This window comes from Quercus robur, chromosome 7, assembly GCF_932294415.1.
Source record: "Quercus robur chromosome 7, dhQueRobu3.1, whole genome shotgun sequence".
NCBI classification, from domain to species: Eukaryota; Viridiplantae; Streptophyta; class Magnoliopsida; order Fagales; family Fagaceae; genus Quercus; species Quercus robur.
In genome coordinates this window covers 42,302,597-42,320,666 of record NC_065540.1, presented here as the reverse complement: position 1 = coordinate 42,320,666, position 18,070 = coordinate 42,302,597, and the positions used below count along the sequence as shown (strand labels likewise).

The 18,070-nt window shown below is 35.7% G+C and overlaps 1 protein-coding gene across 1 annotated transcript in view; it reads left to right on the top strand.

Moving 5' to 3' along the window:
- Positions 1-18,070, top strand: part of LOC126693506 (uncharacterized) — a 77,771-nt gene continuing 59,701 nt past the window's right edge. The window contains exons 1-2 of the mRNA XM_050389495.1: positions 1-197; positions 874-1,012. Coding sequence (XP_050245452.1) covers positions 48-197; positions 874-1,012 — 289 coding nt within the window. The 5' untranslated portion in view covers positions 1-47. The remainder of the gene's footprint in view (positions 198-873; positions 1,013-18,070) is intronic.

Here is an 18,070-nt window from a genome sequence, read left to right as displayed (position 1 = left end):
AGAATAGAGCCATACTTAATACTTTTGGAGAGAAAAAGAAGAAAGAAATGGCAGACTTGTTCATTAAGCAGGCAGAGCAGTACGCAGAGGGTAGGCCTAGTTATCCTCCAGAATTGTTTGAATTCATTGCTTCCAAGACACCCTCTCACGACCTTGCATGGGATGTCGGCGCTGGAAGCGGCCAAGCTGCTCAATCTGTGAGTTTCTTTTCCCCTTCCATCCGTCTAAATAACAATTTTGTTTTTGTCTTTGTGGGGTCTTTCTGTTCAAACAAAATTCATTTTAGTTGAAACGAGGAATAGTTAATTAGGTGCAGTATATATATATATATTTTTTTATGATTAAAATGATAAAATACTATGCACTTTTTGATTTATAATATTTAATTTGAATTACGAAATTAATCAATTTCAAATAAAAAAATAGTTAAGAGGATCCTAATAGCTAGTATTACTGGGGTCGTGACACTAATCATACTATGCCAAAAATTTTAGTATATAAGAAGTGCATTGGCTAATTCAACAGTTCCACATTATGCAGGACTCCAAAAAATAAATTTATGTATGAAGTGAAAGAGTTTGTCATAACTTCGTAGAGCAAACAATATTATCTTTTGCAAACATAATTAAATTAAATCCAATTATGTGTTTGAATTCAATTGGGAAATTGAATGTACTACTACGGAACTATACCCAATTATTGTCCAGCACATATATTCTAGCATTTCTCAGTTTAATCGTGCCCCATATGCCTCCTTCTATATCTTTATATAAATTGCTTTGATTGCTCACTGTTACTGAGTAGATACATCTAATTCCATTTTAAACATTTGCCTTTTGTAGACTTTTGTTCTAATACAACCTTATTTTTCAGCTATCTGGGATCTACAAGAATGTAATAGCCACAGACACAAGTCCAAAACAGCTTGCATTCGCTCCAAGGCTACCCAATATTAGATATCAACTGACACCTCCTACCATGTCTATTGCTGAGCTTGAATCCAGTATTGGCCCTCAATCAAGCATTGTTGTTGTGACCATTGCTCAGGCCATCCATTGGTTTGATCTCCCTAATTTCTACCAACAAGCGAAGTGGGTGCTCAAAAAACCTCATGGTGTCATAGCTGCCTGGTGCTACACCGTGCCAGAAGTTAACGAATCAGTCGATGCAGTCTTCCAACCCTATTATAACATTGCTGTGGAGCCTTATTGGGATCCGGCACGTAATTGGTGGACAACAAGTATGAGACCATCGATTTTCCATTTGAGCCAGTGGATGGAGCTGATCATACTGGACCGTTTCCATTTGTAACGGAAAGATTAATGGATTTAGATAGTTACTTTACATACTTAAGATCATGGTCAGCATATCAAACAGCTAAGGAGAAGGGTGTGGAGCTTTTGACAAATGATGTGATTGAGGAATTCAAGCGTGCTTGGACTGAAGATGGACAGGACAAGAAGGTTGTAAAGCATCCAATTTATCTGAGGATTGGAAGAGTGGGGAATGAGTAAATCAAAAGACTAGCTTGGATAAATTGTGTCACATCTCATATGAAAATAAACCATTTTGTTTCAAAGGAGAGATGGATGGTCATCATGGATTCATTTCCTTTGTCAGTAAAATTGGGAGTAATAAATCAGTTGTGTTTATCATGTTGCCATTTTATACAATGGAATTCTGCTTTTGAATGCTATTATATTAGAAAGTAAATGATGGCTACCAAATATCATCATTAAGATTGTGATTTTGTTTATCAAGCTTCTGAGACGATTGCTCTTGATTTGGCAAAACTTTTGCAATTGTAAGGATTGCTTATCCATTGGTTTCTATTAGTTTCTATTAGTTTACCATCCAGGTAATTTGGAAGGAAATCAGAACTTGGGTAATGTTAATATATTCAAGTTTTTTTTTTTTATTAATTTTAAATTTGGTATAATTTATGTCTTTTTAATGTACCCAGATGGAAAAAAGTGATTTTGATTGTCTTTTTAATTTATGTCTTTTTAAGAGGCTCGTTCTTCTTGGCCTTCATCCTGGCATACAACTCTTGATTAAATTTGGTCATCATCTCTACATAACAGAAGGCAACAAAAGGGAGAAGAAAACTCAACCAAACCAAACTCACTTTTTTCTTCAATCTCAATAGCACGCAGGACAAAGGGAGAAGGTTCTAGACCAAGGAAGTGACGAGCTAAAGTTCTGGGATCGACGAGGTCGTCGAAGTCATCAATCGTCTTCGCGTACTCAATGACTGCCTAGATGCGCTCCTTGTATCTACTCTTGAGCTTACGACCCTTCTTAACTGCAAAAACATAACAAGTAAAGGTTAGTGACAAATCAAATTAAAAAGGAAAAAAGAACTGACAAGAAATAAGTAAAAGACAACGCACCTAGCCTCGAGGTCCCCCACCAACGAAGCAACCTAGGAACTTCACCCCAGAAGTCGTCTAAAAGAGTCTCCCACCCATCTCCAAATACAAAGAAGTACCTGGACTTCTAGTATTGGAAGGATGAAGGAAGATCCATGATGATCCTCGCCTTCCTAACCTAGGGCATAAGCTCGTAGTACCCATATTTTTTGGACTCCTTCAAATGATACAGGTGAACAAACTCGTCCAACCTAACCATGTCCCCCTCAATGATGACCATCTAGATCTCCATACAGCTAATCACTATCCTTCACGAGTTTGGCATAAGTTGCCCAGGAGCGATGTTGAAATGGTTCAGGAGTTCCATGATAAATGGATGGATGGGAAACCTAAGGCCACACTAGAAAATAGCATTATAAAAGCATACTTCTCCAGGCAAGAAAGCACAGGCTTTTTCCCCTTCACAAGGAAGTCAAATCCTGACCTGCTTAAGGAACTAAAATCTATTCGTAAACCTAAAAGGGTGTCAGCATCTAAAGCACACTCCTCCTTGAGAATGTGAAAAGACCTAATTTCCCTCCGTCCAGACGATGAAGGACCAGAGGCAGCAGTATCTACCTCCGCCTCGATGGGGTCATCACTAAACGATAACCCAATCTCAAGCTCACTAGACCTCACCTCAGACACCATTTCCCTAAACCAATTTAGAGACGGATGTAGCAAAGGGTACAAATCAACCAACACTAAACCGAAGCTACTATCCCTAGATACAAAACCCTCAATTGGGGGGCAATGGGAGCTAAAAGAACCTAAATATTTTAAAGCCCCCCCGCCCCCCCCCCCCCCCCCCCAAGGGGCAATGTGGCTCCGCCCCTGGGTGCAACCATGTCGGCTTTTGTCATAGCCATATTTTTTTACGCTACAGCATTGGCGGTGATAAGCCAACTGACTCCCAACACAAGATACCTCCCTATTCTCAGGTATGTGTGTATCATTTTTGGAGCTTTAGCTTGTGGCTTCTTGCTACGGATTATTGTACCTCCCTTTGGATTGCTCATCCTCGTTTTAGGATTGCCCATCCTCGTTTTATGGGTAAGCACATCTCTGATATTACTTTATGACTCACAGATTCTCCAATCAATCAGTGAAGCTACTTCAAATGCATTCAACAAATTGTGCGTCTGGTTCCAAGATAGCTTCCAATCACTGCATCAAGAAGCTTCCAGACCATTCAATAGTTCTTCAATGCCAGCTGCCAACTCAACACAGACAAGTGGTGAAAATGGAGGTAATTAGTGCCTAATTAGTCTTTGTATCAACACTTTTGAGATAATTATGATGTCAAAGTTGGTGACCTCATAATCTGTTGTTTATGTATGTTTTGAATGTTCTATGACAATTGCGAGATCTATTAGCTATGTTTTCTTAGTAAGGCTAATTGCTAATGAAAGAAAAAATGAAGTGACACATGTAATAGATTAAAAGAAAAACAATGAGATTTATCAAATACATATGTTGATGATTATTTAAATAGTACAAGCAAGACAGGTTGATCGCTTTAGTTGTGATCAATTGTTTCAAAATTTTCTAGTTTCAAAAAAATTTTAGTTTTGAGTTTTGTTTTCGAATCATTGCTATGGTAGATAGAAATCTGTTTCCCCAATATGAGAGGGAAAAAAGAAATGGCCAAGAAAATTCTTGTTCCCACAAAGAAAAACATCATTTAACAGTTGTGTTTTTAAAATCTATGAATGACTGATATTCAAAGTTCAATAAACAAAAATGTAAATGATATAATAATAAAGTGTGATGTAACCGGTGTTGTCCTTACATCTACAAGGCCTTCATCAACTTATTCTTTTTAGTAATTCTATAAATTTAAATTTTAAAATTTTTTTTTAAAAAAATCTTGATCTTATGTGAGTAGTTTATATTTAACATTGTCAATTTTCAATACTTCAACGTTTCTTCTCATACTTATCTGGGTGCTCGGAGAGTGGAAGGATAACTTTAGAAGACATACTCTCTTAGTGCAGTTAAAAATGTTGGCTGAGAGCTTGGTTTCAAACTTTCAATGATATTTTGTAAAATTTTGAAAAATTAGATCAAGAAAGAACGAAGAGCAGGTGTTCTTACGTTCCCACAAAAAAGAAAACAGCTACACCAATACAGACCACTTCAAAACCAATTAAAATTAGAACTACTGTGTTCCTTCCTTTTAATTGGTTGGAATAGTAAGTTTTGATTCAATCCAAATGATCTTTTCAAATTAAGCATTATTTTAAAGTTCTATCCATATTATTTCTCTGCACATGATTTAAAGTTCATAAGCTCTCACATTGACGAGTCTAAGAGGTGACTGGTAGGCACCCTTACCCCCAATTTTTTTTTTTTTTTTAATAAGTTTTACTAATAACAAAAAAAGAACACCGTAGTACACAGGGTGTACAAGGGGTCAACAGTACAAGAATTACTAGAATCAAGGAAATCAAGAAAAGAAGAGAAAGATTAGTTTTGTATAGTAACCAACCAATCCAATAAAGTTTTAAAGAAAAATAACTTGAGATCTGGTATGATCTCTCATTATCTTCAAAACACCTGCTATTTCTTTCTCACCAAATACACCACATTAAGCAATGGGGAACAATTAACCTGACCTCTTATTAGTACATTATTTAATAACCCAAAAAATGAAAAATGTTTTCTTTATAAAAGTACTAATCGAATCCATACAACTCTGCAACAAAAAGAGATCTAGACTAAATAGGACTGCTTCAACGCATATGGTTGAATTAATACTGACACAGTCATCTGGAAACATTTATTGAGCATCAGTGTATGTGTATCTAGAGAATAAGAAATCCTAAATATGTTCATGAAAAACAAAATTGTATTGTAATATTTGGGTAAGTGAGCTTTTAGTGTATACAAGGCACCAACAGACTTGACAAAATCGATAATCAACATTTAGGACTGGATTTGTGAACTGATAGTGATAGCTCAACGCATTGTACAAATAACTTAAAGCCTGAGCACTGAGTAGCGGTGTTCAGAAAAGCGGACCTTGTACCAGGCGTCGGTGAAGAAGCCTTCAATCTCGGGCTTTCGTGGCGGAGGAGACCCAGCTGCCTCTGCTTTCCTCTGTGTCAATTGTCGTGATTTTGAGGAACGGGGATTTTTTTTTCTTCTTCAAAGTAATGGAGTAATCGAGAGTATTGTTAGGGGACAGAGCGGGCCTGTTAGGCTCCACAAGAAACTGGGCCTTTATATTTAATCAAGGCCTTTTATGTTGAGACTCACAAATAATATGATGTGGGTTTACTTTGGGAAAAAAAGAAAAAAGAAATAATATTAACACCATATTACCATTTTTACCACCAATACTAAAAAGCATACTACAATAGGGGAGGAAAACCAAAAAAATTTGACTGTTAAGCTACAGTGCACAACCAAAGAAGATGGTAAAATATATATTTTATAAAAAAGTTATATTATTTTATTATGTTAGTGGTGGTGGTTGTTATTTATTGTAGTAGATATATTATTTTATTGTGTTAAATATTAAAATAAAACCACTGATACTCGGTGTTTTGTAAAATAAGATAGTAAAATAAATAAAGTAATTTTTTGTGATACCAAATTGCTAAATTTTTTACACCACTAATGCTCATGCTCTAAGAGGAAAAGCATAGCTACCAAGTGTGGGAGAAGTCAAGGACAAGAAGATCTCTTCCAAGATATGCAAGTTCAAAACCAAGTGATGCATTGGGGGCACATTCAGGGCATTTCAGCAGATGTGACAAAAATACAAGGCACAGTTGCAAATAGTCTGATATGAAAACATAGGTATAAATCCTCTAGGAGATAAAGGCGCATAATAAAAATAGGTTAAAATATAAATTGTACTTCCTAAATTTGACTAAATTTTATTTCAATATTTTAGCTTTACTTTCATTGGTAGGTCAATTATGCATTTCAAAAATTCAAGGTGACATTGTAAATTAGGTGAAAGATTAGGGAAGAAATGTGTAATTTTTTTCTTATATTTATTCATGTAGAGTTTTTTTTTTTTTTTTTTTTTAACATTAGAAGGTTTTCTATATATTTGATTTGTTGTGGTGTAATCATTTTTGATTTCTTGGTGTTTGTATGATAGTTTCTTTCATTATTGCTTGAGTTTATTAAATTTTAAAGGTAAATTGCAATTTTCCCTCTTTGAGTACAGGATGGTTGTAATATTTCATTTTAGTTAAAAGCATAGCATTGCCTCCCCCAACCATCAGCAATTGTCACCTAACTATTTTCAATTGAAATTAGAAAGTAGATTTCAATTTTCTTTTTCACCACTTAACACCTTGCCCAAGGTAAAGTAATTTCTTTTTTTTTAAAAAAATTATAAGAAATCTTTATTTCATTTTGTTAAATGTTGCACATAAGCTATGACATATGACATTTGATTTTCTATATGAAGTTAACCTCAATTTTGTTATCATTTGTTTATCAAATTTTGTGTTGAGTCACTTTTTTTGGATGGTAAGTTGCCGATCTCAAATGGGAATGCTTCGACACATAAACAATCTCTTTTTTAGGGCAAATTACAACTTACCCATTTGTAATTTAATCAAAATTTAAGTTGTCTATCTGTAATTTGAAATTTGATACTTTACCCTTTTGAGGTTAGCTCAGTTAAAATTCCATAACCCATTTCTATTAAAAATAGGACTAAATACATAATTTTGCTCCACTTTTCTGTATCTCTCCTCCCAAAATATAAAACACATACAAAAACAAGATCAAAAAGGGAGGTTTTTGTAAAAATTAATATTTGGAACCTATATTCAAAACTTCTAACAACAATAACAAAATATACGTGGAGGAAAATGTAATATTTGAAACATATGAAGTAAATTTATAAATAAATTTAGTGACACAACTTGTTCGATAACTTTTGCACAATTGCTAAAGTGGTAGGTTTTGATTAGTGAAAAAAATGATATTACTCATAGGTTCATGTGAAAATGACTGTTTATCATATTCACAACTTACCATATCAACAAATTGTGAAGAAATTTATTGAAAAAGTCCTATCCATAACAAAGTTGTAAATTTGAAGCTTTAAATTTTATTTTAACCATATGGTCAAGTCTTGAGAGTAATTAACAAACCATACGCCTCAGTAACCAAAGTGATTCAGAAACAAATATGCTCACAACTTTAGATATTAACCATTAAACAAAGTTTGGCTACAAACTTAATTATAGCATAAGATTACAATTTTTTTTTTTAAATTAAGATTGCTACATATTTGGAAAATATATAAGTTAGATTGCATGTTTTTTACACTATTAACACAGATATTAAATTTTGTGACAATCAAATACTATTTATTATATAATCCATAAACTTATTTTTTATACATAAATCTATACTACATATATATACAATTTAAACAATTGATATTGATGACATTTTTATTGATCTTTAATTTTTTGAAAATTTTGCAAGTATAAAAGATATAAGAAGAAAATGTAATCCAATGGTGAATTTGACAAAATTCACATCTAATAAAAAGATATTAAGTAAAATTATAACTATAGTTTACAATACCAAGTTTGTAATCAAACTTTCTATTTAACAATTCAAAAGTGGAATCGAAATCTGCACCATTTGTGGTTTAGTGATATTATGAATATTTGAGTTATTTACTTTTATTTTCCACCGGAATCAACACGACTACATTTTAGTTTCTTGCCGGAATCAGCACGAAGCTGTGGGACCATCAGATATCCAAGTTTCAACTTTCAAGTATCATTTCCACCCATAGACAATGTGGAACCCATATACCAAACTAATTGAGCTTTTGGAAGGTTTCTCAGCTCTGCCATCCGTCAATTTGTAAACCTGAAAGTATATAAAGTCTCATATAAATTAAAAGACAATAATATATCTCTACTGTCAACAATCTGACGTCTATACATAAGTACATAACTTAACAAAATCTCTATTTTCCTTAACCAAACAATCCCAATATCAAATTTTTTAGACTATGATTACGTATTCATGATCAGTATGCAGGTGATTAATTCTACCTCAATTAAACATGACAAGAAGAAGTGAACACTACCAAACAAAGTATAGACTCTAGAGGGTATAAAAATTAAAAAGGCAAGCACATAGCAAGTAGGAATGCTCAACACACGTAGAAAAGAGACCCAAGGAAGCGAGAATGGAGGGCAGCAATCTTCGTCACCAAGGGTTTGTTCAAATTTCATAGCTTTAAAATGTATTTACATTTTTCTATATGCCCATGAATCCTACTAGTTCAATAATTAACAAAATAAAAATAAAAATTCATTACAAAAATAAGCTAGAACGTGTCAATGTCTTACCTGCATGATCATTTTCTTTTTTAGTAAGCAAGGCTTATGATTTACAGAATATTTGAGTTTGATGTTTTTTTTAGCAAGAAACTAGGTGTTGACAAGAAGAAAAAACAAATTACATCTAAAAAATGTAAATCCTGAACCATTTCTCCTCTTACTAAGATTACAAAATCTTTTTGTAAAATTTGATCAATACCATGTATATTAATAGTGATTTCAACGGCAGAAGTTAAGCGTTTTTTGACAACTTTACGTAAGGTAGAGGTTTTTTTTTTTTTTTTTTTTTTTTTTTTGGGTGTGGAAAAGTTATTTAAATTACATAGCGGTTCTATAATGAATTCCCGTTATACATTATTAGAAATTTTTCTTTACATTAACAATCATAATGCAATCGTATATTCTAAAAATAGTATTTTTTTTTCACCTAACTCCATACCAGTTTAGAGTTATCTTCCTCCAATTGACCATATGACAACTAAAGAGAGCATTTATGTATAGATCAGGGGCGGCGGTACATGAAGGCCGTCATAGGACCACCTTGACCTGAATTTTTTTTTTATATAATAATTTAAAATTTTATATTTGTCTACCCTTCAAAAAAAAAAAAAAATTGGAAACACCTTGAGTTTTTTTTTATGCCAATACAATTAAACTTTACTCCATAATTTGTTCTACTTAACAATATATTGGGGCTTTCAAGCAAAAAGAAGCCTAAAAAATTTTTTGAACTAACATCTGGAAAAAAAAAATATATATATATATATATATATATTATTACATAGCAAGCCCAAATGCCCAATAGATCCCAGGAAAAAAGCCCAAGCTCAATCTCTTTTATTAGAGGGTGTAATTTATGTTTCTTAAGAAACATCTTGAGAAAAATTTCTAGAGCCACCACTGGTATAGATTTTGACATATAGTAAGTTAGAGGAGATAGCTTTAAACTTTTTCCTTTCTTAGGCTACTCTCTCTATTTTTCTATTTTTACATTTTATTGTAAGTTAAGAAAGTAGGTTAGAGGAGATAGCTCTAAACTTTCTCCTTTCTGAGGTTACTCTCTCTATTTTTACATTTTATTGCAAGTTAAGAAAGTATATGAGAGAGAGAGAGAGAGAGAGAGATACCTATTTTTGCATTTTTAATTTTGACCTTATTTTGCTCTCTTAATTACTTAGAAAAGTTTATTGTTTATTTCTTTTCTTTTTCTTTTTTGGTGAAAAGGGAAATTAATATTAACTAAGAAGCCAACGTGGGCAAAGTTTTGGCCTTTCGCCTTAATGAGTACATGCCATTAGCATCTGAACATAAAATATTACAAAGTTTAGTAGAGGGAGGCCGATCAAGAACAACACAATCCACTTCTAAAGTGCAACCTTCCTTAGCTAGCTTGTCCGCACACCAGTTTCCTTCCCGGCACACATGTTTGACTCTGATCTGCTGGAACCGTGTGAGGAGGGATCTACAATCATTAAGGATAGGAGAGTAATGTTTGTTAGAGGAATTATTAGAGACAACAAGATCAACAACTACTCTAGCATCCAGTTCAACAACAAGCTGTGCTATGCCCAACTGAAGAGCCAAAAGTAGACCATCCCTCAAGGCCCAACATTCTGCTGTAACACTAGTAGCCACTCCGATATTCCTCATGTAGCCTTTCACCTAATTTCCCTGGTAATCACGGATCAGACCGCCCCCTCCTGCCTTCCCCGGATTTCCTAAAGACGCCCCATCCGAATTCAACTTGTACCACCCCACCGAAGGTTTGCACCAACTCACAGGAGTAGTAGAGTAGTTTTTAATATTATGGGTCTTACCAACACAGTAAAAGTACTCAGTTGCTAACCGAATACAATTAGAGTGTAATTGCATGTTTATAGGGCTATTCTCAAAGACAACTCTATTCCTGTGCTTCCAAATTTCCCAAATGGCAAAGGGAAATAGTGTACTCCATGGGATTCCTTTGACCTTGATATGGGGATTACCCAGGCAATTTACCTTCAGCCATTCCAGAAAATCCAGGTGGTTTGAATTGGACAGAGCTGGAGAAATGCTCAAGTTACTCCAAACGGTTTTTACAAAGGGGCATTCTCTTAACATGTGATTAATTGTTTCATTTTGCCTCCTACTAATTGGGCATATAGGGTCACAGTTAATGCCTCTGCTGGCGATGACCTGTCTCACCGGTACACTATCATGGTGACAAAGCCAAAGGAATGAAATGATTTTAGGCCAGACATCAAGTTTCCATATCCAATTACCTGTGAAGATCCGATGGCTTTCTTCAGCATAGTAAGAGTATATGCCGAGGCGGTATTGAAGTCCCCATCCCGTGACATTTTCCACAACAGTGTGTCTTCCTTGTCTCCAAACATTTGCATGGGAATGGCACAAACCCGTTCTTTCACTTCTGTTGGAAAAACAAAAGAAGTTGCCTCCCAATTCCAATTACCATTTTGAAAAACCTCAGCAATAGTAAGGTCATGCTCCTCAGCACATAAAGGACCTTCAATCATCCCTCTTATGGTGTCACCCTTTACCCAATTATCGCCCCAGAATTTAAGCTTTGAATTTGTTCCCACGCTCCAGCCAACCCCTTTCATGAAAGTGGAGAACCCCTTCTTCACAGTTGTCCAACAAGGAGAGCATGGTAATTTACCTGGATCTTTTGACTTCCTTCGCGCTTGAGAGCAATACTTACTCTATGTTGCACGGACACGGACACGACACGGACACAGGCACGGGGATACGGTAATTTTTGAAAAATAAGGACACGACACGGCGGGGACACGGCGGTTAAATAATTAATTATATTTTATATTTAGGCATATTTTTTAATATTTTTAGACATAAAATACGTTTATGTCTAGAATTTAAATTATGTAAGAACTACAAATAAATAAACTAACACCCAAAGTAGTACAATAATACACAATATTTAACTTTAATAAATAAATAAAACTATAGTAGGACACAAAAAAACAAAAATCACTAAATTCATAATAAATATTATAATTTATAAGGCAAAATAAAAGGTTAAGTAAAGAAATACATTAACTGTGAGAGTGGGATTAAAAAAAAAAAAAAAAAAGACAAAACGTTAAAACTTATAATCGACCCGATCTAGCTCCTGCAAGGGACAGAGGGCAGCGGCAAAGGTCAGAGGGAGGGTGGGTTGAGAACTTGAGAGGTGGGTTTCTCAAAATCAATGTTATGAATACCGTTTCGGACCCTGTTTCGGTTTGTCTATTGGAACGGAATGTTTCTGTACCGACCTATTTCGGCATATCGTTGCATACTGTTTCGGGCTTTCCACTATTTTATATATATATATATATATATATATATTATTGATAAAAAAAATCCATATAATAAATATTGAAGGTTTTAAAGTTATAAGTATATAATTTTTTTTTCACCAATCACAATATATCACATCACAATTGTAACAAAAAGTTGTAAAAAATTTTATAATCCTATGCTTTTTCTAATTTTAGTGACTATGGAATCAAAAGGTTAAAAGTTTCTTTTTTATTATGAGTCACGTGAGGTTCACAAAAACAAAACAAAGCAAAAAAAAAAAAAATTGTTAATTAAATTCAAACGGACAAAACAAAAGAGCCTGGAATGAGTATTATGTGGGGCTCACAAACACCACAAAACATAGAAAATATCTAAAGCCTAAAGACTTTGAAGTCTAAACTCTAAACACAAGTGGAGGACAGCCAAGACACACAAATAAAGAAGAAGAGGTAGTCAGGTAGCAGACCGAAACCAAAAGAAGAAGAAGAGAAGGAAGAAGAAGAGACCGAAATTAAGAAGAAGAAGAGGAAGAAAAGCACGAAACCCAAAAGGAGGAGGTAGGATTTTGATTTTGATTTTTTTTTTTTAGTCAAAATCTTGTATCGGACGAAATTTTCATTTCGGCCGAAATTGGCCGGAATAGCCGGAATGACCCGAAATATGCCGAAATTTTCTTTTTTTCCTTCACTTCTGGCGTGTCGGACGCGTCGGAGCCGTGTCGGCACATGTCAGAGAAACGAAACGAAAAAAAAAAATTAAAAAAAAAAAAGAGGACACTCGCCAGACACCGGAATCCGGCGAGTCATACCCGTCCCGACGAGGTAGGATTTTGATTTTGATTTTTTTTTTTTTTTCAGTCAAAATCTTGTATCGGACGAAATTTTCATTTCGGCTGAAATTGGCCGGAATAGCCGGAATGACCCGAAATATGCCAAAATTTTCTTTTTTTCCTTCACTTCTGGCGTGTCGGACACGTCGGAGCCGCGACGGAGCCGTGTCGGCGCCGCGTCGGCACATGTAGGAGAAAGGAAAAAAAAAAAAAAAAAAAAAGAGGACACTCGCCGGACACCGAAATCCGGCGAGTCATACCCGTTCCGGTGTCCGACACCGACACGACGCCAAAAATGGCGTGTCCGTGCAACCTAGTACTTACATAGCTTTGCCACAAGGAGTCCTTTTCTGTTAATTTATGTTACTTAGCATCAGCTTTGCCCACAAGGAGTCCTTTTCTTCACCTTTGCCCACAAGGAGTCCTTTTGGTTTGACTATTTTACTCCACCCAACAAGATGTAACCTTTACTTCTCTGGAGTGGACCCCCATAGGAAATTTTTGTTAATTTGGTCAAGCTTCTCACACAGGTGTGTGGGTAGGGCAGTCCCTTACATTAGCACCACTATTGTTCATTTCGTTCATACTTGTAACTAAACTTTTTTTTTTTCATAAGTGATGTTTTAACTTTTGAGTGAAAATATCTCTCATCTAAGATTGCATTTTTTTTACGGCACCATTTGTTCAGCGTTGTTCCCCAAACCTTTGTTATCCCGTGTCTTTCTCCTTATCACTTCCTTCTTGTCTTTTCATTCTCTTTATGACTCTCCTATCTCTGGACTTAGGGTGTGTATGGTTCAGCTTTTTGTAAAAGTGCATAATGAAAAAGTGGAGTTTTCAAAAAGTGCATAATTGAAAAAGTGCATTTTCAAAAAGCTGAATGTTTGATAAAAGCTGTTAAAAAATACTTTTTGAAAAAGCTAAGTGTTTAGATAGCACTTATAAAAGTGGCAATTTAAGGGATAAATTACCAAAAAGGACAATGTCTATATAAGAGCATGTCCAGCAGGTTAGACAAATTTTTGTGTTGTTTGGACAATCAACAGTGACAATTATCTTTTGCCTATCCACTTTTTTAATTTTTATTTTGTAATCAAATTTATTCTTTTTTAATATTTATTTTTTCTTTTTCTATTCATTCTCAACAATTATATTTTTCAACAAAAAGTGTTACATCCACAATATTTTTTGCAATACTTTCACAAGAATCATAACAAAATCTTATATGAAAAGTTGTTACTAGTTCTAATTTGAACCCATTACTAAAATTATATTTTTACTCATCAATATTAGCTAATTACTTAAAATTTATTGTGAAAATATTGTGGTAATATTTTTAAATTGTGATTTCTAATTCTTTGCCTTTTTTTCCTCCATACGTTTCCTTTTCCTCTTTTTTTTTTCTCTTGTATTCTGTCCACCACACACGTATACATTATTTTGTCCACATCCTCTCCTTTTTCTTTTTCTTTACTTCCACAGCTCCACTTACCAGAAGCTCCTCATTCTTTCATTCTTTCCTCTTTTATTTTTCCTTTACTTCCACTTGATGATTCCAGAAGCTCTCCGGCTCTCTCAATTTCTTCTCTTTTTTTTTTTTCCCACTTGATTCCAGAAGCTCTCCAGCTCTCTCAATTACTTGAATCAACCAAAGAACAGAGAAATCAAAACAACCCATACCCATGAGAAAACTAGTGGAATTGAGAGAGCCGGTGAGCTTGAGAAAACTCGTGGTAAGTCTCTCTGCTCTGTCTTTCTTCGTCTTCCTCTTCTTCTTCTTTCTTTCTGTCTTTCTGTGTGTTTATGGTTGTTTGGCCGTGGGTTTGGCCGTGGGTTTGTGCTATTTGATTTCTGTAGTTTTGGATTGTGGTTTGTGTTTTGGGTAATGATTTTTCTGTGCATTCTTTGGGTTGATTTCTCATGGGTATGGGTTGGTTATGATTTCTCTGTTCTTTGGGTTGATTTCTCACGGAGAGGGCAGAGCAGAGAGAAGGAGATGGGAGGCATGAGGTTAGGCGTTGAGAGAACAGATTAATTTCATGGGTATTTCCGTAATTCCATCATCAGCAACGGTAACCCATCAAACACGCAGTGTGCGTTTTCATTTATGGACCCTCAGAGGTCCATAAATTTTCCGCGTTTTTGGCCTATGCCCAAAACGCAACTTTTATCAAAAAGTTGCGTTTTGGGCTTAACCAAATGCAATTTTAGGCCTGGCTTTTTTCAAAAAGCCCTTTTTGGGCTCAAAACGTGGAAACAAATGGGCACTTATACCTCTGTTTCACCCACTTATATTTCGTTTTTGGGTCTTGTTTGCTGTGTCCGTGTATAGTGGTCTGATTGTGCCTCCTTTTCCACCTTTCTTTATTCTTAGTTTTACCTTTCCTAAACAACTTCTCTAGACACCTTTTCTTCTTCTTTCCACCTGATCTCTTTTTTCTTCCTTTCTTCAACTTTCTTTGTCTTCTTCCTCTCCGTGTCTTACTCTGTTTTCTTTGGACTCTTGCTCTTTAACTTCCTTGCTGAACATGGGGGACCAGTTACCAGTAAGGGAGTATGGGTGGACTGAGAGCAGTGGGTCCGATATCAATGTTGGCCCATTTACAGAAGACAGTGATGCCTCTTCTCAGTTCAGTGTTGAAAATGAGACACCTTTTGCTAAGCATGGGCCTGTTATTGAAGCGAATACTGAGAATCTCAACATGCAAAGAGAGTTCTGGAACCATTGTGCCTTTGGTTTCCTTTTGGACTACAGGAAGTTTTCCGTTCACCATCTACAACAAATTATCTACTCTGCATGGAGGATCAAAGGTATGGTTTCTGTCATTGGAAGGGATTTGTTTTTCTATATACTGCATTTTGAAATCCTTGAAGATCTCAACCATTTCTGTTTTGAAGGTCCATGGGCAGATGGGCTGTAGATGGTGCGCTTCTGATTTTGGAGAAATGGCTACCTAACTTGGTAGTAAGTCGCTTATAGCTCAATTTCGTTTCTATATGGGTTCAACTACATGGACTTCCTCTAGAGTATCAATATCCTGAGTTGGCCAAACGCATGGGTCAAATTATAGGCATTTTGGAAAGAGTGGATTGGGAGGACAATATTCCCAGAAATATTAGATTTTTGAGAGTAAGGGTTCAAATTGATCCCTAGATGCCATTAACAGCGGGTTTCCTGCTAAGTCTTGATGATGGCACTCAGACTTGGGTGCAGTGTAGATATGAACAGGTTCACAAGCTTTGCACTCGATGTGGTTTAATTGGTCACATGCTGGGTCAATGCAATGAGAGTATGGATGAGATTGAGAGAATGCTTATCCATCAGAGAAACCGAATCCAACGCATGCACCAGGTACATTTTGGTTTTGATTCATTGGAACCCCATTTTCACAACAAGCTAACGGCTTTTTATAATAGAAGAAGGAGGTGGACTACCCGAGTAAGGTATGGTAACCTTCAACAACCTCATCATTCACATGCACACCCTATTTCAACCCCTACTTCTCCTATTCCTAACCCCTCCAACCCTGAACACCTCCAAGATGAAAATCTGCCCTTGTTTCTTGACCCTGAGACTCCACACATCCCTAATCCACCGGGTATTTTTTCATCTCAACCTCCTATGGACTACACCCAACTTGAACATGAACATGCAACTCTTAATTCAACAATTTTATCCCTTTCTTTAAGTAATCATCCCATTTCTCAATCTCCTCTCAATTCCCTTACCTCTTCCCCAAATCATCCTCCTAATCCTATCAATTCTACTAACCATAACCTAGACCATACCTTACATACCTCTCAGCCTTTTGACCATAACCCTAAGAGTTCTGCTACCTTTACTTTGCGCCCTCTATGTGCTTTACCTTCAAAATCCAATCTGCATTGGACTTGGATAGGTGAACATGGCCCTTTCACGACAAATGGCACATTAAGAGAGAATTCGAGGTCCAACTCTGATACTGACAGTGATGAGACTGTTCTTATGTTCAATTTAGACAGACTAAATGAAGGCTACCCTGATTGGGTACGTAGGGATGCATGGAGTAGGGGACAAATACCTATGATACCTAATCCGTTTATTGACAATTTAGTCCAAAGAGTGGATAGAAATAGACTTAGATTTGAAGTTGGTGACTCAAGTACTGGGCCTCAGATTAAAAGGCCTTAAAACTTGGGCCTGGAGAGGAACATCCGCCAAAAGCTTCTTTGTGGATTCTTCTCAAGGGAAGGTACCAATTTTGATACCTTTGAACCTCCATCTTTTACTATTGATTCTGCTTTTCATACAAATGAGGAAGCTCCATTTTATCCAAAAGGGTGCTGGGAAGCTGACCCTAATCAGCTTCCCCAGCAGCCATGAGAATCCTAAGCTGGAATTGTAGAGGTTTGGGCAAACCCTCTGCAATTCTACAATGCCAACAAAAAGCCCATGAGTTCAAACCTGATATTATGTTTCTTATGGAAACTAAATTAGTAGAAGGCAAAGGGAAAGAAGTGTGGACTAGATGTGGGTTTTTAGATGGATGGGAAGTTCCTAGAGTGGGTTTTAGTGGGGGTCTGATCTTAGCTTGGATGAATAAACCTAATCTTAAGATTAATTTTGTTTCTAATAATCTGATTCACATTGATCTTTTGGATAATAAGGGTTTTCCTATTTTTATTACTTTTGTTTATGGACACCCTAAACATGATAGAGGGGAGGAGGTTTGGCAACAACTATCTTCCCTTAAAGCTTCTACCTTGGTTATGTATAGGAGACTTTAACCAGGTTTTAAACAATGAGGAAAAGTTTTCCTTCTCACAAGGCAGTATTGTGGGTTAAAAACTTTTTCAACAAGTCATTTCCAATCTCCAATTGTGTGATCTAGCTGCTAAAGGGCAGAAATACACTTGGATGAATAACAGAGAGGGGAATGAGTTTGTTATGGAGAGAATCGATAGGGCTTTTGCTTCAATGGAGTGGGTCAACATGTACCCTCTCTACTCCCTTAGAAATCTCCCAATAATTAGATCGGATCATGGCCCAATCCTTTTGGACTTTGAACTCCAAACCCCCTTCAGATCCAAACCCTTTAGATTTGAGCTTATGTGGACTAAACACCCCAATTGCAAGAGTATGATTCAACAAGCCTGGTCTGCAAAGTCAATAGGATCTAGAGCTGCTCAATTAATTGTAAAATCTT